Source organism: Bos grunniens, chromosome 15 (genome assembly GCF_055505025.1).
Source record: "Bos grunniens cultivar Pamir isolate PY7600 chromosome 15, Bosgru_T2T1.0, whole genome shotgun sequence".
NCBI lineage: Eukaryota > Metazoa > Chordata > Mammalia > Artiodactyla > Bovidae > Bos > Bos grunniens.
In genome coordinates this window covers 47237064-47259437 of record NC_141179.1, presented here as the reverse complement: position 1 = coordinate 47259437, position 22374 = coordinate 47237064, and the positions used below count along the sequence as shown (strand labels likewise).

At 47.8% G+C, this 22374-nt stretch overlaps 1 protein-coding gene across 1 annotated transcript in view; it reads left to right on the top strand.

The window, feature by feature from the left end:
• The window catches only part of DNHD1 (dynein heavy chain domain 1), a 62458-nt gene extending 40084 nt beyond the window's left edge, over positions 1-22374 (top strand). Inside the window, exons 26-44 of the mRNA XM_086340393.1 lie at positions 3507-5103; positions 5371-5579; positions 5779-5983; positions 6060-6162; positions 10161-10310; positions 10554-10736; positions 10868-11299; positions 11515-11986; positions 16665-16937; positions 17136-17288; positions 17466-17644; positions 17766-18728; positions 18923-19109; positions 19275-19397; positions 19486-19687; positions 20386-20477; positions 20639-20788; positions 21010-21797; positions 21991-22374. Coding sequence (XP_086196519.1) covers positions 3507-5103; positions 5371-5579; positions 5779-5983; positions 6060-6162; positions 10161-10310; positions 10554-10736; positions 10868-11299; positions 11515-11986; positions 16665-16937; positions 17136-17288; positions 17466-17644; positions 17766-18728; positions 18923-19109; positions 19275-19397; positions 19486-19687; positions 20386-20477; positions 20639-20788; positions 21010-21797; positions 21991-22341 — 6812 coding nt within the window. The 3' untranslated portion in view covers positions 22342-22374. The remainder of the gene's footprint in view (positions 1-3506; positions 5104-5370; positions 5580-5778; positions 5984-6059; positions 6163-10160; positions 10311-10553; positions 10737-10867; positions 11300-11514; positions 11987-16664; positions 16938-17135; positions 17289-17465; positions 17645-17765; positions 18729-18922; positions 19110-19274; positions 19398-19485; positions 19688-20385; positions 20478-20638; positions 20789-21009; positions 21798-21990) is intronic.

Sequence of the window (22374 nt, the reverse complement as noted above, 5' to 3'; positions counted from 1 at the left end):
CTAGAAATTCCCCAATTTTTGAAATTAAACAGCACACTTCTAGATAACTCATGCATAAAAGAAGAAACTCAAAGGGAAATTAGAAACTATTTTGAACTGAATAATAATGAAAACACAATATATCAAAATTTGTGGAATGTAGTTAAAGCAGTGCTCAGAGAGTTTACACCTTTAAATGCCTAATTAGAAAATAAGAAAAATTTGAAACTAGTGATCTATATTTTCAGCTTAAGAATCTAGGAAAAGAAGAGCAAGTTAAAATACTTAGAAGGAGATAAATAATAAAGATCAGACCAGCAATCTATGAAATAGAATAAAAAGCACAAACTATAGAAAATATCAGCAAAGCAAAAATTTAAAAAGATAAATGAATCCCTAAGTAACACAAATCAAGAAATAAAATAGGAAATATAAATGATCAATATCAGGAATGAAAGAGGTTTTATTTTAAAGATATTAAAAAGAATAACAAGGGAATATTGTAGAAAAACTTATAGTAATAAATTTAGTAATTCAGATGCCTTGAAAAACACACCTTATCAAAATCTAACTCAAGAAGAAAAAGAATAGGAAAAGAATAGCCCTATATATCTATTAAAAACTTGAATTCATAATAATAAACATTCCCAGTTCTGGATGGTTATTACACAGTTCAATTATATCCAATATTTAAGAAAAAAATGGAAACCTACAGTTTTTCAGAAAATGGAGTAAATACTTTTCAACTCATTTGATAAGGCCACCAAACCCTAATACCAAGTTCTGAAAGATATTTCAAGAAAATAAATTATAGGCCATGATCTTTCATAAATATAAATGCAAAACAAATCCTCGTGAGATATTAAGTAAAATTTAGCAACACATTATCATCAAGTGGGGATATATCTCAAGAATGCAAGTTGACTTAACATTCAAAAATCAATTGGTATAATGCATGACATGAGAATAACGGAGAAAAGTATAAGATCATCCTAGTAGATAAAGAAAAAGCATTTGATAAAATTCAACACTATTTATGGTAACTCTCAGCAAACTAGGAATAGAAAGGAATTTTCTCAATTTGATGAAGGGCATCTATTGGAATCTATAGCTAATTACATACTTGTGAAATATTGAACATTTTTTCCATAAGATCAGTCACAAGGCAAGAGTGTCCACGCTCACTGCTGCTTTTTAATAGTGAACAGAGACTGCTATCAATACAATAAGAGAAAGAAGGAAAAGCCTTTAAAATTAGAAAAGAAGTACTATCTCTACTAGCATATAACATGATTTACTACATGGAGAGTCCTAAGGATCTACCAAAAGCAAAAACAAAACTACAGAACTATCAGAATAAATAAGTGAATTTAGCAGGCTCACAGCATACAAAGTCAATCTATTGAAATCATTATTATTTCTACATCCTAATGACAATCAGAAATTAAAAATTTAAGTATCATTTAAAATATCATGTAAAAGCTTAAAGTATTTAGGAATAAACTTAGTGAAATATACACACTGAAAATTGCTAAATACTGCAGAGATAAAAGAGAATTAAGTAAATGTAGAAATGTATCATGTTCTTAGATCAGATGAGTCACCAGTGTTAAGGTGTTCCTTCTCCCAAACTGATCTACAGATTCAGTGCAGCCCCAGTCTAAACTAGAAAGTCTTGTTTATTTTGTTTTTTTTATTTTTTAGAAACTGACACACTGTTTCTGAGACTTACATGGAAATGCGAAAGACCTAGAAGGGCCAAAACAACTTTGAAAAATAAGAAAGTTGGAGGGCTTAAACTAGTGACTTTAAGACTTACTGTACACAGTTACAGTAATCAAGTAATAAATACCAATATCAGTATAAGGACATGGATACAGCCTAATGGAACAGAATCATGAATCTGCTATATGGTCATTTATGGTCATTTGATTTTCAACAAGTGCTCCAAGATAATTCACTGGGGGAAAGTATAATTCTTGGGGTAGAAACATCTGTATGTATGTGTGAGGAAAAAAAAAAAAGAATCTTGAATCTTACCTCACAACATTCACAAAAATCAATTATAAATAGATTATAGACAAGTATAAAAATTAAAACTATAAATCTTAAAAAAATATTGAAGAAAAATCTGTGTGAACTTGGCTAGAAGCAATGATTTCTTAGGATACAACTATATTTCACCAAAATTTAAAACCTATGCCCTTCAAGAGACACTTATGAAGACGAAAAAAAAAAAATCCATAGAAAAAATTCAAGATACATATATCTAACAAAGCTCTTGTACCTTGAAAACATAAAAAAGCTCTTACAACTCAGTAAGAAAAACTCCATTTAAAAAATGGACAAAAAACTTTGAGTAGACACTTTACAAAAGAAAAATATGTGAGTGACGAATAGCACATGAAAATGTGTTTGATACGGTTATGCATCAGTGAACTCCAAATGTAAAACCTGTGAGACAGTACTTCACACCTACTAGAAAGATTCTAAGTAGAAAGACTGATAGTAATTGTGAAATGTGGAGCAACTGAAACCCTCACACTTTGCTGGTAGGAGCAAATGATACAACTACAGGGGGAGAAAAAGTGTGACAGTTTCTTCCCTATTTAATGTATGTTTACTATATGACCCAGCAGTTCTGCTCACAGGTATTTACCGAAGTGAAATGAAAGCACGTGTATGTTCTCAAATAGCCTTGCACATGTATGTTCATAGCAGCATTATTCTGAACAGTCAAAACCTCAAAACAACATAAAAGTCCATCAGTGTCAGTGGATCTACAAACTGTGATATTTTCATCACGGAATATCACTCAGCAAGGAAACAGAACAAATCACTGATACACGCAAAATAGGATGAATCTCAGAATCACGCTGAGTGAACGAGGCCAGACGTGGTAAACCACATACTGTATGATTGCCTTTGTATGAAGTTCTAGAATAGGCAAAGCTAATCCATAATGATAGACGTCAGATCAGATAGAAATTCCTGGGACAGTGTGATAGGAGATTGACTGCAGCGGGGCAGGAGGAAACTTTCTGGGGTGATGAAAGTGTCCTAAATATCACTGGGGTGCTGGTTACACGGACATATACATTTGTCAGAAGTCACTGAACTATCTACAATGTGTACATTTTATTTTATAGAAATAATTTCTCAATAAAGTTGACTTTATAAAAGCCTGCATGAGATATAACTCCATTATCTTTGACTGTAGTGACTGCACTTTTCCCTCTACTGTGGTCAGATCAGGTTTCCAAACCTTTCTGTTCACTAACCTTCAGTTAATGAATATGTAATTGGTCTTAGAGGTAGGATTCAGGGAAGAAGGAAAAAAAAAATCACTCACTTCTAGGGAGAGAGAACAATGCGTTCAGACATGACCCAGTCCCAACATCCCAGATGCATAAGCTTCTTCAGAACCCCACGTGTGCCAGGTGCAGACCCACAGAGGCAGGGAGAGGAGGAGCAGGGTGACACTGTTGTTCGGCCTCACGCAGGTTTTCTCTGTTCATGGCCCCCAGACCCAGAGAAGAGCTGTCAGCCACTGTTGGAGACTCTGCGTCAGGCCATAGATGGCACTGTGTACACCCACAGCACCTTGGAGCTGCAGACGCTGCAGCCTGGAGTCAACTTCCTGGCCACTGCCACGGTGCCAGGCTTCTGCGAGCAGCTGCTCTGCCCGCGCCTCTCTCGGCTCTTCACAGTGCTGGCCCTGGGCAGTGTGACCCAGGCCACACTGCTGAGCAGGCACATGCCCAGCATACAGGCCTGGCTCGAGCGCTTCCCCTCTGTGGAGCGGGAGAGTGTTCTAGCAAGAGCCCTGGTTCGGGCCTCATTGGAGGCCTGGGAGGCAGTGGGCAACTGCTTTATGCCCTCACCCCTCCGCCCACACTACCGCTTCTCCATGCATTCTGTGAGCCAGCTTCTGGGCAGCCTGCAGCTGCTGCCCATCAGGGTGGGCTCCCGGGGTTTTGTGGACTGTCTCAACCATCAAGAGCACCTGCGCCGCGTGTCCGGCTTACGTGGCACCCGCCTGATGATCATGATGGCCACGCGCAACATCGTGCGCCTCTGGTTGCATGAGGCACAGAGAACGTTTTGTGACCGGCTGGACAGCCTCAAGGAACGCTCCTTCTGTGCCAGACTGCTCCTAGAGGTAGCTCAGAATGTCTTCTGCTGTGGGCCAGCACCCCAGAGCCTGGGCAAGGGTTATGAGGAAGAGGAGGAGGAAGAGAAGGTGCCTGAAGTGGAATCTGAAGGGGAGCTGGCTCAGTGGGAGGACCTGAGCAACAGCGGGAGTGAGACGGAGGAGGAGGAGGCCCCGTACGACCTTCCGGTCATCACAGGCTCACCGTGCAATGATTCAGCACCACCCGTAGCACCAGTAAGGAAGATGACCATAGGAAACATGAGTCAGAAGATAAGCCAGGAGGAAGGCACAAGGACCTCCAGCTACAAACTCCAGCCAAATAAATCTAAGAACTTGGGTCAGAAGACAGCCCAAGAAGACATGGTCTCACCCTTGTTGCTCCCAATGCTGCTACTCCGGCCCCAGGAGAAGCCCTCAGACCTGGTCTTCAGTCAGGAACTGATACTAGAGTCCAACTCTGAGAGCTCCAACTTGTACCTGGAACGCCAGTGGATGAGCCTGGAGGAGCAGCTGGCTACCTCAGCTGCTCAGCTGCGGCTGAACCCCCACCTTGCCCGGTGCCACTCGATGGCCCGGCATGTGGCCCGCCTGGTCCGGGTGTTGGCCAGGCCCCAGCAGCATGGCCTCCTGCTCGCAGGGGCTCAGGGGACTGGGCGCCGTACTGCCATCACTCTGGCTGCTGGCATTTGTCAGACCCGCCTCTTCCGTCTGCCGTGTGGATCAGAGGAAGCCATTCTCCGGTGTCTAAGGGAGGTCAGCTGGCATGCTGGCATGTTAGGCCAGCCAGTGGCCCTGCTGGTGCCCAAGGGTGTGGATCTTACTACCTTTCATCGCCTGCTGGCCCTGGCAACCTCAGGCAGTTTTCCGGACCTGTACACAGAGGCAGATCTGGAAAACATTGAAGGACATCTCCCCAGGGACAGCCCTAGTGTCAAGCAGAACATCAAGAAGGAAATTCTGTGGCAGAGGTGAGGCCAAGACCCCCAAGCCAGGGGTCGCTCTGCTCTGGCTCCACCCTGGCCAAAGGCCAAAAGCCCCCACAAAACTTAAGGGCTACTGAGGGGGCACGGAAGAGCAGGGTTGAGGGGTCGGGTTGGGGTGGGGACCTGTGGGCAGACAGGGATGAAGGAGAGGACGGCATCACAGAAGAGCAGGGCTGAGGGTCGGGTTGGGGTGGGGACCTGTGGGCAGACAGGGATGAAGGAGAGGACGGCATCAGAGCTCCGGCCCCACAGGTTCTGCCATCAGGTGCGGAGTCACCTGCACATGTTCATCCTGATCGGAGACGACCAGGCCCGCAAACAGCTACCCTCCACCCTTTTCCTGAGGCTCCTTCAACTGGCCATCGCCTGCACTGACCGCTATGAACCCTGGGACCAAGACTCCCTGGTCGCTGTGGCCCAGCATCACCTGAAGGGCGCTGAGAGCCCACCCCTTGATAACGGTGAGCCCTCCTTACCTGCCCTCACCCCTCATCTAGACCAGGTTCTAAAGAGGACTGATACTTGGGTCAGTCTCTCTCTAGAACCTGGTTGAGCCTCCCTTCACCTTTTCTGCCCTCCTTCCTGAGCGAGGAGAGAGGGTCCCTTTCCTTTCTTCCCCTACAAGCTCACAAGTCCAGGCTAAAGTCATGCCTGTTGCAGACTCCTTGAGGTTCCCAGACATCCAGGCCTCAGTTCCCAGCGTGGCCAAAGCCATGGCTCTCATCCACCTTTCGGCTGCCAGCTACCAAGGGCACCTGTGCCCTGAATTGTCACTCGTCACTCCCAAGACCTTCCTGGACTTCCTGGACACCTTCGTACTGCAGCGGCAATGGATGACCCTGCACATTAAGAACAGGGCCCAGCGGTGAGTGACCCCCATTCCCTCCCCTGTATCTCCTTCCACTCCCTCAGGTCCACTCACTGGCACACTGTGTCTTCAGGATACAGAGTGCCCTGGAAAATCTGAAGATGCTGATTGAGAAGCACAGTGCCCATACCACCCTGGTCTTCAACTTGGAGGAGCAGCTGAAAGGCTCCCATAAGGTAAGGGGGAGAGGAGTTTGAGGCATGTACAGTAGGTCAAAGCAGGAGCCCAAACAATGACTTTGCAGAAACCAACCAGACTGAACCTTAGTTCTGGTCTCCTGAGAGCCCCTCTTCCCCCAGGGGCTGTCTCTAATCCCTGCTGCCTCCTCCTCTAGAGCTCAGGCTCAAACTTCCCTGTGGCACATCTGAGATCAGGCTGATTCCTCTAAATGCATGAAACCCAAGTGTCTGCTTCTGGTTGTCCCTAGTACCTTGACTGTGTGAAGTTCAGTATGCTCCCAAGCTCTGCAGAGATTCCCATTGGGGATGGGGCAGGATTACATCCTCATGGTCCCCTCTCACTTTAATCCTCTTCTCCTGGATTCTCTATTGCTCACTGCTGGTTGGCACACCTCTTGTAGCTGTCCTCTCTTCCCATACCCCTTTGTTCCTGCAGCATGTCCTTCCACAGTACACCAAATATACAAATTTATACACTCTGTATACAAAAATGGACACTGTCAGGTACAGTGGGGAAATGCAGATGGGTGATGGCAGTGGGGGCAATTTACATTCTCGAACAGAACCAGAAATAGGTTTAAATGCTTTACTAGATCTCAGTGTCCTGTTTTCCTGTCACCTTCCTCTACAGGGCATTTCCTAGTGACAGAGTTTTCTCTCCCTGTCCCATCTCCACAGCACTGCTCCCATTGCTGTTCAGTCACCCTATTTTTCCTTTAGCGCTTCCCAAAGGCAATGCTTATGTAACAAGAGATTTTTTTCCCAGTCCTTACTCAAAATCCTGTTGCTTTCTTATACAGAGCAATTTCCTTCTTTGAATAAGCAAACCGCTCATATCTAGCTAAAATTGGTAGCAGTGGCATCATTACATGTTCTGTAGTCAAACACTCTTAGTTAAAAATGCTTTCCTAAAATAGACATTTTTTTGGTTTTTGTTTCATTTTTAATAAGAGGAATTCTGATATTGCATTTTTTCCCCTTTCCTGCTTACACAAAACTTTGATGAAGGTTCAGGAGTAACTACAGTGAGATAGTTACTAGTGATCAGTCCACAAGCAGATACTATGACTTGCTTTCTCCTGGGGTTTCAGGTCTTCCAGCTCCCCATGCCGAACCCTCCTCTTCTGATGGGTCAGGGCTATCCTTCGGTGTGGCACAGCCCCAGGGGCATGGCTTACATAGTATCTACATACGTGGTTTTCATTGTGTCCTGTGGAGTCCTCGTAGTACTGTTGCCCTCCTACCATTCACCATGGAGGATCACTAGCTTAGATTAAAAATTAAGACTCGATTGAGATGCAAAAAATTAAGAAGTTCATTGATGAACGGGAGTCCTCTTTCCCATGATTTCCAAATTCCAGTTGTCTATCTCAGGTCTTGCTTTTTCTCCAAATGATTAATACCAGGGATTTTTTATATAGTTTAGGGGAGCTATTATTCTCTGATCCTTGGATCAGAACATAAGAAGCCCAAAGCTGGATAAGAGATGTTCATAGTCTCAGGGGCATTCACTTAACAGCCATAACCGTGTGTACTTGTTTCAGTTGCCCACCGCAGGAAATGGCACCGCCCTCCACTTAGTCACTTAAGCTGAACCCCAGGAGTCATCTTGGACCCCTCCATCTCTTTTCCCTTTCATATTCAGTTGGTTCATTTATTTATGACTGTGCTCAGCAAAGCTTAATTGAATTCCGTATTTTTTGTGTGAGCACTCATTAATACTTTTGTGCATATCTACATCTATCCTGACTTCTTCCCTCATGGCTCAGTTGGTAAAGAATCCGCCTGCAATGCAGGAGACGTTTATGTTTACATCTGCTGCTGCTGCTGCTAAGTCGCTTCAGTCGTGTCCGACTCTGTGCGACCCCAGAGATGGCAGCCCACCAGGCTCCCCCGTCCCTGGGATTCTCCAGGCAAGAACACTGGAGTGGATTGCCATTTCCTTCTCCAATGCATGAAAGTTAAAAGTGAAAGTGACGTCGCTCAGTCGTGTCCGACTCCTATCTAGGTAGATAGAATTCTCACCTCCACTTTCCCAAGGAGGCCATTCTTTCTTCTATTTTACAGATGACAAAACTCAGATCCAGAGGGGTTAGGATGAGGATTAAATGAGGCCTTTACATGTAAAGTACTTCAAAGTGCTGGCACGTAGCAAAAGCCCAATATGTCATCATGTACTGATGGTAGATGGCCTCCTGATAAAGACAGGCGCTCTCCTTGTCCTTCATGGTACCTAGTTTGCTGGAAGATATAGGCTCGTGCAAGTAGTTACAAAACAATGCATTATGACAGAGTGAGTCCAGGATGCTCTGAAGTGTCAAGAAAGACTTCCTAAAATTGTATAAGTCTTGTGTTGAATTGGTTCATAGTGCTTTTCGGGACTACTGTATCCTTATATTTCTCTGTATAATTATTCTATTAATTTTTGAGAGCTTGATGTTGAACTCCAACTAAAAATCTTAATTTATCTACTTGAAAAATAATTGAAATATATAGTAGAACTATATGTACCATTGTTCTGTATTTTCCAAGTTTCTGGTAAATGTGTTATCATCTTTTCATAATTAAAAAAAATAAAAAAGAAGTAAAAAAAAAAAAAAAAAAAACTTCCTAGAGAGAGCATAGTACCACACTGTGTAGCACAGAGGCATTGGTAAGCACCAAAAGCATTCGTTAAATATGTAAACAAAAGGATGAAGTACATCAAAGTTGATACCTGAAGGTCAGGTGAGATTTGGTATGAAAGGGGGTGGGAAGAATGTTGCAGGCTGAAGTAACAGCAAGTGCAAAGGCCCAGAGGCAAGAGTGTGTGTGCCAGGTTGGAGGAACTGAAAGTCAGGAATGGCTGGAGAGCACGCTGCTGGGAGAGGAAAAGCAAATGATGTTGGAAAGATGAACAGAAGCCTCCTGGTCACGGAGGTACTGTAAACCAAATATAACAGCGGCAAGTGTTAAGAGACATGATGATTTGCTATTTGCCTTTGAGAAAACCAAATAGGCTTGCAGCATGAAAAGCAGATTAGAGGAGGGGGAGTAGGAGTTAGGAAGCCAGTGCAAAAGATCAGGAGTGAGAGCGCGTGGGTGTGAGTCATGGTTTTGGGGATGGAAGTAGACATGAGAGACATATTGCAGATAAAACAGAAAGGCCTTGCTTGAAGATGGGTTTGATTTGGGGGACTAGAAGAGGTGGAGTCAGGGTAACCATCAGGTTTCTTCCTTGGGAAACTTGGATGTATTTTGCCACAGATCTCTGAGGAAAGAATACATGAAGAGATGAATAGGATTGTAAGAGATCTGAGGAGCCATCACCAATACATTCATTTCTGGATATGTGGGGTCTGAGGGGTCTGTGAGACACTGAAGAGGAAATTCCCATTAAGCAGATGGATATGGAGGTGTGGGTCTTGGGGAAGAATCTGGCTAGATATAAGGATTTGGAGTTGTTAAAATATAAGTGATAATCAGAGCCATGAGTTTAGGGAGGTACACAGAAAGATGATAAGATAAGGGGGCCCTGAAAACTTTTTGAGAAATATTTAAGGGATAGCAGAGGAAGAGAATGAGGAAGAGCAGCCACAGAAGCCAAAGAAGAACATGGTCTGATGAAAGTCAAGAGAGGAGAATGTTTCAACAGGGAGGAGCTTCTTCTGTGACAAATGCCACTAGCGGGTCAAGTAAGATAGAGTGTCACCCAGTGGTTAAGCACGTAGGCTTTGGATTCAGATCGCCTAGGCCTGTATGGTAGGTCAGAAGCACCCAACCCACACAGTGAGGCTGCCTGACTAGATGTATAACTCACAGACTGGGGAATGACAGTTTCAGAGCTCAGCACGTATCTGTAGCCTACTTGGAGTTCAACTGGGTCACCCTAATGGTCAACTTGGTCATACAACTGTCAGGAGTATGGCTGAGTCCAAGCCCATGTGGGGTCTTCCCTTGGGGTAGTCCCACCTGGCCCAAGATCTGGAGCTGCAGAGCCTAAACTCTGTTCACAGAGCCTTGGCAGACTGAATCATCAGCTAGACCAAAGCAAGATTCTGTACAAGCGGCAGCTGACAGAGTGTCGGCAGCAGGAGAACCTCATTGAGAACCTGACCAAGCAGCGGGATGCCCTGCGGGCTCAGTATGAGGCTTTCCTAGAGCAGGTGCGCTCTTCCCACCACCTGCCCTGCACTGATCCGCTCTTGGAAGGGAACAACCTCTCCTAGGATGCCCAGAGGAGAGGATGGGTTGGCTTGTCATGGAGTCTCCTGGGGCAAAGGTAATAGGATGGCTTGGGGTGTGGTCCCTTGGAGACCCTAGGAGAAGATGGTCCCTCCTGGAAATACCTTGAAGGAAGAAAGGACATTCTGGGAGCTCACTGCAACTGCACGTCTCTCCTTGTTTAGATGGGCAAGGCATTTCTGGGGCCCCTGAGCCAGCTGCAGGTGGCTGACTTTGAGGAGATAAGAAGCTATCGAGCACCACCAGAGTCTGTGGTCCAGGTGACTGATGCTCTGTGCGACCTCTTCCACCGTGAAACAGGCTGGGCCAGTGCCAAGCAGCTGCTATGCTCTGAGGATTTTTATCAGGTAAGAAATGTGGGGCTCCACGGAGGAGGAGAAATGCAGGCATAAAGCGGCAACTTGGCAGAGCGAGGCTGTTGGGACAAGGTCAGAGCATCCGTGTCTTCCTCCACCCCTCTTAACACAAACTCTCCCAGGAGCTGGTGTTCTTCCCCAAGGAGAAGATGACAGATGCAGAGATAATCAAGTTAAACCTGGCTCTGAAAGCTCCAGGCATGAGCGATGCAGACTTGCGGGCAGTGAGCATACCTATAGCAAGCCTGGCAGCCTGGCTCTGGGCCGTTCTGTGCTATGGGCTGGCACAGCGCCGAGGACTGCCCACGGGCCTGCTATTGCGGCAGGTGGAGGCGACACTGGCTCGGGAGCAGGCCCGCCTGGGCCAGTATGAGTTCCAGGCCCAGGAGATTCTAGAGCACAGTTTGGCCCTGTCTAAGAATCTGGAAAATGCCCAAACTTCCCACAAGCTTGTGGTCGAGAATCTGGGGCAGGCTCAGTGTGGCAAACATCACAAGTGGCCGGTTGAGGCTGCCCTGCTCACGCCTATGCATTCCTGGACTACGGAGCTCCAGGTAACCAGCTCCTTCTAGATTGCCCCCTAAAGCTCATTTCTGCACTGCAGACCACTCCTCTGCCCCTCCCCATGCCCTCACCGCCTCCCTCTGTCCCACTCTGCCCTCCTTGCCACGCTTTCCCCCACACCCTGCCTTGCTCCCTCCCCACCAGACCTTCTACCTGTACCCTCCCCGCCAGCCCACACACTGTCTGGTCTTCCCTTCCACACCAGAAGTTGAAGGGTCACTCCTCCACGGTGCTCGGAGATACCCTCTTGTGTTCAGCTGCCATCAACTACCTGGGTCCCTTCCCACCAGTGCGACGCCAGGAGCTGTTGGACAAGTGGCTGGCTCTCTGCAGGGGCTGTCAGGAGCCGCTGGGCCCAGATGACGTGGCACAGGCCCTGAAGCAGATGCAGAAATCTGTCGCTAGGTTGCCAAAGAACCCTCTGCTCTCCATACGCTCTCCCTTCAGCCTTGTGTCCTTGCTGAGCTCCGAATCTGAACAGTTCCAGTGGGACCGAGACATGAAGCCCCAGGCAAAGTCAGCCCGCCTGGCGGCGCTGCTTTTGCGAAGTTGCACTCACTACTTCAGCTGCCGTTGGCCCCTGCTGCTTGACCCCGGCAACGAAGCCCTCATCTGGCTGAAGCCGCTGCCTCTGGAAGAGGCTGGACGCTTGGCCACCAGTCCCACCAATAGCACAGGTAAATCCAGGGATAATAAACTGATATCTGAGCTGCTCAACACTCTCAGCCACATGCACTCTTCCCTTTCACAATGAAGACACTAAATATTCATGGCCAGGGTATCCCAGATTTCTTCAGCCAATATGATATTAATAAATCAGGTCACATGTATATTTTTGGGCCCATACTGCAATGATTGTGAATCTATGTGGCTGACCATAATCTTCCACTTCCTGGTCTGCTCAGCACTATTAGAACCTTGGACTATGACTCAGAGTTTTCCTATTCAAATTTATCAGGAATTCTGGGGAAATATTTCCATTGTTTCTGCTTAGATCAGGGACCCATCTGAGTAGAGCATCAGAAAGAGCATTTCCTAGGGGAAGGAAGGAAGAGTGTTTATTTCCCAGAAGAAGGGGCTGAGGGTTGTACTGGTAAAAATAATAGATTTCTAGAACAGAAGGTATATAATAAAGTAGTCTGTAACTGGGGCTCTATAAGCAGACTACCTGGGTCAAATATTTGCACTTTGCTAGCTGTGTGACCTAAGGCAAGGTATTTAATCTCTCTAAAGCCTAAGTTTAAAAAATATTAAAAAGCAGAGACATTACTTTGCCAACAAAGGTCCATCTAGTCAAGGCTATGGTTTTTCCAGTAGTCATGTATGGATGTGAGAGTTGGACTGTAAAGAAAGCTGAGCATCGAAGAATTGATGCTTTTGAACTGTGATGTTGGAGAAGACTCTTGAGTGTCCCTTGGACTGTAAGGAGATCCAACCAGTCCGTCCTAAAGGAGATCAGTCCTGAGTGTTCATTGGAAAGACTGATGTTGAAGCTGAAATTCCAATACTTTGGCCACCTGATGCGAAGAGCTGACCCCTGATGTTAGGAAAGATTGAATGCAGGAGGAGAAGGGGATGACAGAGGGTGAGATGGTTGGATGGCATCACCGACTCAATGGAGATGAGTTTGGGTAAACTCTGAGAGTTGGTGATGGACAGGGAGGCCTGGCGTGTTGCAGTCCATGGGGTCTCAAAGAGTCGGACACGACTTGAACAACTGAACTGAACTGAAAGCCTAAGTTTGTTTGCCAATAAAATCAGGGTCTTATAGCCATCTCATAAAGTGTTGTGAGAATTAAGATAATTCATGAAAAAAAGAGTTTACACAGTGCCTAATGTATAATAAGTTCTCAAAAACATTAGTCATTATTTGTTCTTGTTGCTATTTAGCCACTGAGTCATGTTCGACTCTTGGTGATCCCATGGACTACAGCATGCCAGACTTCCCTGTCCTTCACTATCTCCCAGAGTTGGCTCAAATTCATGTCCATTGAGTCAGTAGTCATTATTACTACCAGTGTCTTACTGCTATCGATACTACAGTCCATCCCTTGGCTGTCCAGTATATGACTTTCTGTTGTGCCCATACACCATTGCAAAAACATCCACTATACCGCTAGCACATGTGTAGCTATAAATTAATTTACCCCCTCTCTAATAAGAGACACCCTAACGAAACATCCAGCTGCTATATCCAATTCTGAGTCCTGAAACTCTGAATAATCTCTTGATCAGATCTGGATATGGCTTTTCATGGTGGTTCTGTAAACTATCCTAGATTAAGTGAATCTCACCTTAAGAATACACCTGATAAGCAAAGAGAAGCAAAATCAAATCAAGATAACTATAATAAACTTCTGTTTAGAAACTTGGAAAGGGTAAGAAATACACATTATATTGGTCTCTAGCAGATACTGTGCAATGCCAGACAGAAGGTAAAAGATTAGCATCATTTCACTGGCTAATTGAATTCATTGGAGTCAGTTCCTGGACAGCCAGTTCAGCTGCCCTGAGTTCTGATAAATAGTATAATTTTCCTTGCCCATTGTCCCCCAGAAGTATCTGTGAGAGGAAGGTCAGGCAAGAGTACCCTGTTGGTAGCCGTTATACCGTAAATGTCCACTTCCTATTGGAATGGGTATGGGGGCTTAGAATGTGCTGTAAAGTTAAGCAAACACTTATTACCAGAGGGGGGAGTTTCTGGTTAATCCCCTAAAATCTCTCATCTTTTCCCCTCCAGATTTCATTTGTAAAGATCCTATTAAACTGATGCCAGAACTCTTGATATATTCTCGTTGTTGAATTTAAGCCCCAACTTCTGGCTTCTGTCTCTTAACATTGGTTCTGGGGACTCCACCAGTTCCACTAAGCCTTAGTGTAACTGTCATCCATCTAAACCTTGGCCCTTAACTCAGGGCTGTAGTAAGAAAACAGTATTAGGGGGGAGCTTAGGCTGACTGGCCATGGAATGCAGCCCCTACTTGGAAGTATGTGGATCAAAATGGGGAGAGAGACTACTCAGGCAGGGAATGCAGGGAGAAAAGTGCTTGCGATGAACCTGGAGGCATCCCTGATTTTCCAATAGCCCGTGAGTTCCTATTCCATGTGATATGATGTACAGAATCATTTTTTAGAAGTCAGCAAGGCTCATGAGTATCTCATCATGTGTGATCTAACACTGCTTGATATGAGAAGAAAGGAATTCCCTTAAAGTTCTTTCTGGAGATTGTTTCACTAAGAAGAAGTGTAGCCAGCTTGCTCCAGCATCTTCTACTAAGTCCACTAAAGTTCAGTGAGCACAGGGGCCAAGTCCCATGAGATAAGCCAGCTTTTTAGCTACACATAGCTTAGATACCTTACCAGTAAGGAAAAGAAAAATCCTCACTGCTGCTTACTGCCTGTAACAAAAGTCCCACTCACCATGGCTTAAACAAATGGACTTATTTTATTGGATAAGTCCTTTTTAACCTATAAAAAGGACCGGGATAAGCAGGTATAGGGCTTCAGTGTTGCCTCCAAGCACCCAGAATCTTCTAGCTTTCTGACCTATGACCCTTGGTATAGTCATTTATCACATTGTAGTAGGTTGGATGGTGTCCACCCAAAAGATATATCCTCATCCTAACCTCCAGAACCTATGAATGTGATCTTTTTTTGGAAAAGGAGTCTTTGTAGATATAATTAAGTTAAGGGTTTGCAATGAGACCATCCTAGATTTCCAGGGTTGGCCTAAATCCAATGATAAGTGTTCTTATAAGAGATAGAAGATAAGGCATAGGTGCACAGAGGAAGGCCGTGTGAAGGGAAAGACAGTGGAGTTATGTAGCCACGAGCCAAGGAACTCCTAGAACCACCAGAAGCTGGAAGAGGCAAGAAAGAAATCTTCCTTAAAGCCTTCAGAAGGAGTGCAGTCTTGCCAACACCTTGATTTTGGATTTCTGGTCTCAAGGCCACTAAGAGAATAAATTTCTATTGTTTTAAAGCCACCATATTTGCTATCAAATGCTACTATCCCTCCAAGCATCATGTCAGAGGTGCTCCTAGCCAATATCTGTCCCTTTCATCAGAAAAATAAAAGATCTTCCAGAAATCTGGATAGCCAGATGCACAAATAGCATATATCACTTATATGTGGAATCTAAAAAAAAATGATACAAATGAATTTATTTACAAAACAGGCATATTTACAGAAAATAAAGTTATGGTTACTAAAGGGAAAGGAGGGGGAGGATAAATTAGGAGTTTGGAATTAACAGATATTATTGTATACTACTATCGATACAATAGATAAAAAACAAGGACCTACTTATAGCACAGGGAACTATATTCAATATCTTGTAATAACCTATAAAGGATAAAATCTGAAAAAGAATACACCTATAGATATCTGAATCATTTTGCTGTATACCTGAAACTAACAGCACTATAAACCAACTGTACTTCAATAAAACAACAAACAAAACCCATAAAATGGTAAGCCTGGAAGAACACACAAGTCCCAGCTGAGCAGTGCAACCCATGATTTTAGTCTCAATTTTAGCCCAGTATAACTCTGAGCAGAGCGTCTGGTCAGGTTTCTAACCTACTAAACTGAGAGATAATAAATGTGTGTCGTTTTTAGCTGTTTAGTTTGTGGTAATTTGTTAAGCAATAGGAAACAAACATTGTGGGTCTGGCAACCTCTACTTGCCGATTTCTTAAACACTTAATTTTTTAAAAAACTTATTCTTAAATTTCCCAACATAAAACAAAACAAAACACTATTCATCTTTTCCAGCTCCTGCAGTAGAGGAGGCAAAAGAGAAGGGGACTGCAGATAGCTGTTGGTTACAACCACCCATGTCCATAGCACTGCCCATGTGGTGGCCAAGGCCACAGTTTATGGACTTTCTTTTACAAATTGATACTTCCAGGCACTGATCTCTATGCTAGTGGTGACTCGTATAGTTGTTAGTGACAGAATTAGCTCAGGCAAAAAGGGAAATGCACTGACTCTTCGAGCCAACCTACAGAAAGGCAGAAATGGAGCTAGTTTCAGGGGTGACTAGAACCCCTCCCTGGAATTTTATAGTTACTGAGAGCTGCCCTCTACTGAGTGCTTGCCAGGCGCCAGCGGAGTGCTTTCTGTGCATTGTTTCACGTCATCTTCACAGGAACCCGATGTGGTGTTAGTAATGCACTCATATCAACCCATTTTGCAGATGAGGAAATTGAGTCTTAGCTTAAGTGACTTTCCTAAGGTGTCTTCCTGCAGACCAGACCTTCCTTCATGAGCTGGAGTCCTTGGGTGAATAAAGCTCCCCAGGAGCCTGATTCCCTCCCTGAGAAGAACACCTCTTCATCTTCCTGCCACAGGGAAGGGCTTTAAGAGAAATAAAAAAGAGTCTAAAGAGGAGAACATGGAAGATGAAGATGATGATAGTGATGAGTGTGATAAAACAAAGGAGCAGAAGGCAGAAGAAAGGAGAATCAAGGAGACAAAGGAGGAAAAGGAAGGGCAACAGGAGCAAGAGGAGAAAGAACAGCAGGATGAGGAGGAAACTCAGTCCTCACCCGCTCCCGACCTCCAAGTCTTCTCAGGCGCCAGCCCAGAGTTGGGGCCTCGGCTCCAGGAGGCAGCTGCCCATGGTGAGAATGCAAGCCCTCCGCCCAAGGTCTCCTGTGTCCTGCCCTACCCAGTGGCCCCACAGGCCTCTCAACCCCCAGTCTAACCTCCACCCCAGGCACTAATCCTCTGGAAGAACCCTGGGTTGGAGCCAGATTTAGTGCATGGGAGCACCCAGGTGCTGACATGGTGGGTAAGGTGTCCTTGTCTCCCCTGCGCAGGCCTGCCCGTGCTACTGACCAACATGGAGCTGGGCCTAGACTGCCCAGAACTGCAATGGCTACTTCAGCGGGAACAGCTAAGCCCACCCCAGGTGCAGCCTGGCTTCTGCCTCTATCTGAGTACTACTGTCCCCCTCAATGCCTTGGAAAAAGGTGAGGCCCAGTGGGTGAGTTGCCAGCACACCTTTGTGGACATACCAGGGCCCGAGCTTCACTCAGTCTGACCTAAAGCAGGCTCAGGACCATAGCTGGTAGCCACACTCTCTGGGCCCCTCACCCCTGGCTCTGCCAAAGGGAAGGGGTTAAGCATTTCTCCTGTGTGACTCCAAGTGCTAGGCTGTGAATTGCTGAAGGGGCTGAATGTGCTGGACCTGGGTGTGAATACAGAAATCCTAGAAGAACGGATGCTGCGGGAAATCTTATGCACGGAGCGTCCTGAGCTTGAGACCCACTGGTGGGACCTGACCGTCAGATTCCTGGACTCCTGGGAAGCTGCAGGGGCTGTTGAGGTGCTTGGAGATTCAGTCTGTGGGTTGGGATGGGGCCCAGTATGGGGGTGGAGATGAATGTCACTGAGTGGGGATCTACGTAGAGAAGGACCAGGTCCATGCAATAAGTAACTGTTTGTAGGAGCGGCTGCTGACGATGCTACTGCTCCAGGGCCCACGGCGTCAGAAACCAGCCAAGTTCCTGCGAGAGGTGGTGAGGGCCCAGGCGGAGCTGTGTCAGCTGCATGCCCATTTAGAGGACCTAGAAGAGCTGAAGCTGAAGGAGGTGGCACTGTGGGCACCCTATCGGCGTGTGGTCTGGCATGGCATGACCATCATAAAGGCTCTTAGCTCACTGCATAACTTACTACCACTTTTCCATTTGAGTCCAGAGGATTGTCTGGCTGCCACCAAACGGGCTCTGAACAGCATAAAGGGTGAGATTCACCAGCGGGAGGAAGTAACCTGCCGTCTGCTGCAGCTGAAGAGACAGCTGACCCACCAGCTACTAGGTACAACCGTGGCTACACTGGGCCTGACCCGAGTACCCTTGGTGGGTGTCTTGGGTGCTTTGGCTCTGTTGCGAGTGGCAAGGAAGGCGCCGGAGCTGGAGAGGCTGGCCCTCTGGCCTGGACTGGCAGTCTCTCCCAGCACAGGCTGTGAAAAACCAGTCCCACGTGTGGCTCGACCGGCCTGGCTAGGGCTGAGAACCTGGCACGAATGTGAGATGTTAGAGGTGCTGCCCCCATTCGCTGGGCTGTGTGCATCCCTGGCGGGCCATGCCAGTGTTTGGCAGGCTTACCTGTCGCTATCATCCAGTGTGCTGGGCCCTGCACCAGGGCTGGGGGCTCACCCACTGAGCCTCCTCCAGAAGCTGATCCTGTGGCGTGTGCTGCGACCTGAGTGCCTGGTCAGCACCCTGGCAACCTTCACCACCAGCCTCCTGGGCCGGCCCCTGGATGAAAACCTGAGTGCCCACACCATCCCCATTGAACACACTCAGGCTACTCAGCCCATACTGATCTTGTTACCACCACCTGGTCATCCCACTGCCACCCTGCATCACCTGACCGTTATCCAGAAGCTGGCTGCCAGACATAAACAGGTTTGAGCCCAGCCTCTGGGCCACAGAGTGACGGGGCTCTTAGGGCTGGGGTGGGTGGTACCCCCCCGCTCCCCCAGAGCATTCTCTTTCTGGATTACTCAAGGACTTTGGGTCATCTGTGGCATTACTCTGGGTCCTCTGGGTCATCCTAGGATCTCTTTGAGTTACTCTGCCATTTTGTTGTTTGTCTCCAGGGAAAGAAGCATCTGAAGGTGATAGCTCTGGGCTCTGAAACCTGGGACCCAGTCTCCATCGTGATCAGCTCTCTCCACAAGGCTATGCTCAGGGGGGAATGGCTGCTGCTGGAGAACTGTCATCTTATGCCTCACTGGCCAAAAGAGCTGTTGCAGCCCTTGCTGGGACTGTTGGATGGAGCCAAGGGTGGGTTTGCTGTCTAGAGATGGCTTCTAGGACTTTATCCTGAACTTGGGCCTGAGCTTGAACTTGGGTCTCATGGTCTATCCCCTCATCCCCTTTGTATGACCCCTTAGCCTCAAGTCTGATCCTTATCCAGAAATTGATCTCAGCCCCATGTCTGACCCCTAGAGGTCTCGGACCTGGAGTTAGAACTGCTTTTTGCTCAACAAGCAAATGGGAATGTGGCTGCTGTCCACAGGGATTTCCGTCTTTGGCTTACTGTGTCTGCAGAAGCTACTGCTTCCTTACCAGGTGAGGAAGGAGCTTCCCCATAGGCTCTTGGATTGGAGCCCAGAGGGCAACTGCACTGTGCTGACTCAGCACTTTCCTTCCTCCCCAGCCGTGCTCACTCAGCACTCCATGCCTGTTTTCTGGGACCAGTCCCTGGAGCTGGGCCATGTCCTGGTCGACAGTATGGAGCTAGTCCAGCAAGGACTCTCTGTGCAACCCCCAAGCAGGGTGCTGCCTCTGCTTCTCCTACATGGCCTCCTGCTGCACCGGCAGCTCTATGGAATGAAGCTGCAGGCTCACAGGGGGCACTGGTGAGGGACCCCCACCCACCCTGCTCTGTCAGTCACTCAGCAAACACTGAATATTTTTCACATGCTGGGATTCATCTCTGGGGAGCTCCAAAATATGAGGGCAAGGAGAAGTCAAGGAAGGCGTCTCCAAGGACTTTGGAATCTTGCTTTGAATTGAGTCCTGATAGCAGAGGCAGATCAGGAGGAGATGAGGCCTTTCTGAGCAGAGGGAACTAAGCTTAGCAGGAGAGAGAAGGCTTTAGTGTGGCTGAGGTGGACATGCTAGGGGTCAGGCTTGTGGGACTGATCGGATCCTGAGGACAGTGGGAAGCCACTAAAGAGCTTTAAATAGAAGAAACATGATCCCATTTGTTTGTTGGAAAGATCAGTCTGGCAGCAGTGTGGAGAACGTATCAGATGGGGTGGGCTGGAGGCAAGCAGAATAGTTTGGGGAGGCTCTGGCAGTATCGAGAAATGAGATGGGGTGAGGAAGAAGGAAGAGTCAAGGATGGGTCTCAGATTTCAGCATTGGATGACTGGGTAGCTGGTGTGGGGGGAAATGATTTCAGTTGAAAGGAAATTAGAGGTGCCAAGTGGCAATGACTAATAAGCCTCATGGGTTTGGAGCTCAGGAGAGAAGTTTGGGCTGGAGAGAAAGATGTGAAAATCCTCAGCATATAGACAGTTTTGAAACCCAGCTTCCTGCTCTCCACCCTCAGGAGTCAAGCGACCCTGACCCACGTCCTGCAGATCCAAGACCAGCTGTGGGCCAGCCTTAGCAATCCTAGTGTTGCCATGAGGGAGCTGGCCGGTGAGACTCCTCCTGTCCCCCATGTAGTCACCAGCCCCCAGGAGAACCCAGAAGGGAGTGGGCTGGGGGAGCACTGAGATGGGACATAATGTACTACTTCGGTTTGGGAGGTGGTGGAAATGGAAGGGACTGAAACTGAGGGGCTCTGACCTCACCCTCAGCTTCAGTTTTCTATGGGGGTCCTGTGGGAGATGACAAGGACAGGGAGGTCCTGGTTAGCCTCATGCGAGCCTGCTTGAGCTCCAGCAACGGGAATGGAGCCCAGCCACACACACCTCAGTATCTGCTGGCCACTCTGATGCCCAGCCCAGGTGAGCTGCAGTCCGGTATCTGTGTTGGGGTGGGAACCAGCACAGTAATGCCACCTTGCTCAAGGGAATATAACAAAGGTACCAATAAAGGTATAGAAAGGAGGATATTGACACAGTTATGGGATAATGATGGGTTCAAATGTCAGAGGAAGGCCTACTCCTTGGGTCTGGGGTGGAAAAAGATGGTCTTTATCTCTCACCCCTCCTCTCCAACCCCTAAGAACTAAAGGAGCTGGATGCTCTGGAAGAGTGCAAGGCTCAGATGCACCTACTGCCCACACCGCCTGAACCCCGGATCTGCGGACTGAGTGCTGGCTCCCAGACATGGCTGTTGCGACGCCAGAGCCACGCCATCCTGAGTGCGCTGCAGCGATGTTCACCTACTTGGGTGCCCGCGGCCCGCGGGACCTCGCGGCGTGCCGAAAGGCGGCTGCGGCAACGCCTAGCGCAAGCCAAGAGGAGACTGGAGTCACTGCAGGCTCAGCTGACCGAGACCACGCGCCAAGAGGAGTCTGGCGTGGGGTTCGGGGAGCTGGGGTTGAGTGCGCCGCTCCCGGTGGAGGGCTTCCTCAAGACGGAGGTTCTGGAACTGAGCCAGCTGGTGGGCGCGCTGCAGAGGGACCTGGATTGCCTGCTGCAGCAGCTGAAGGGCGCGCCCCTGTGTGCCGCCCGGCGCTGTGCCGAGGTGGCTCAGGCTCTCTGGACTGGCCGCCTACCCCCGCCTTGGCGACCCCACGCGCCTGCCGGGCCGCAGCCACCCTGGCACTGGCTGCGACAGCTGTCGCGCCGTGGGCAGCTGTTGCTTCGCTACCTGGGTGTGGGAACCCAGGTACCAGAGCGCATCTTTCACCTGTCAGCCTTTTGCCACCCGCGCCGCCTGCTGCTGTCCCTGCGATGGGAAGCTACCTTTGCTGTGGTCGCCCCGACAAATTTCCTAGCTTGCCAAGCCTCCAGCTCCTGTCAACTCCCCCACAAACGTCAGGAGCTGATCAGTCCTCTGCACTTCCAGGTATCTTCGTGCTACCCCTTCGTTTCCAGTTCCGCCCCTTCAAATTCCTGGTTACACCTCGCAGTGTAGCTAAGCCCCTCACCTTAGCTCCTCTTGGTTCTACTTTCTCAGTAGCTCACCTGCTTCTCTGACCTGACTCCACCGGGACCCCTTAGTTTCTTAGCCGTGCCTGATCAGTTTCTGGCACCCCCAGGTGGCGAATGGCCCACATCCCACAGTTCCAGAGATGGGGCTGCTGCTGATTGGACTACAGCTTCACAATGCCAAGTGGGACCCGGTAGCAGGGGCCTTGCAGGACAGCTCCTCCAGTCAACCCAGCCCTCTGCCTCCTGTCAGCGTCAGTGCCCAGGCCCCAGGGGCCAATGACCTGCCACCCCGAGGCGGCCTGGCAGTGTATTCCTGTCCTGTGTACTTGGAAGGGCCCCTGGGCACCACTAGGCTACACAGGAGGAAGGTCCTGATGCACCTGCCCCTGCCCACCAAGCTGAGCCCTGCCACCTGCATCCAAAGGAGAGTCCACGTGTGCAGCCCTCCGTTGTCCTGAGCCCACAGCCAAAATAAAGTTGGACTGATGTGA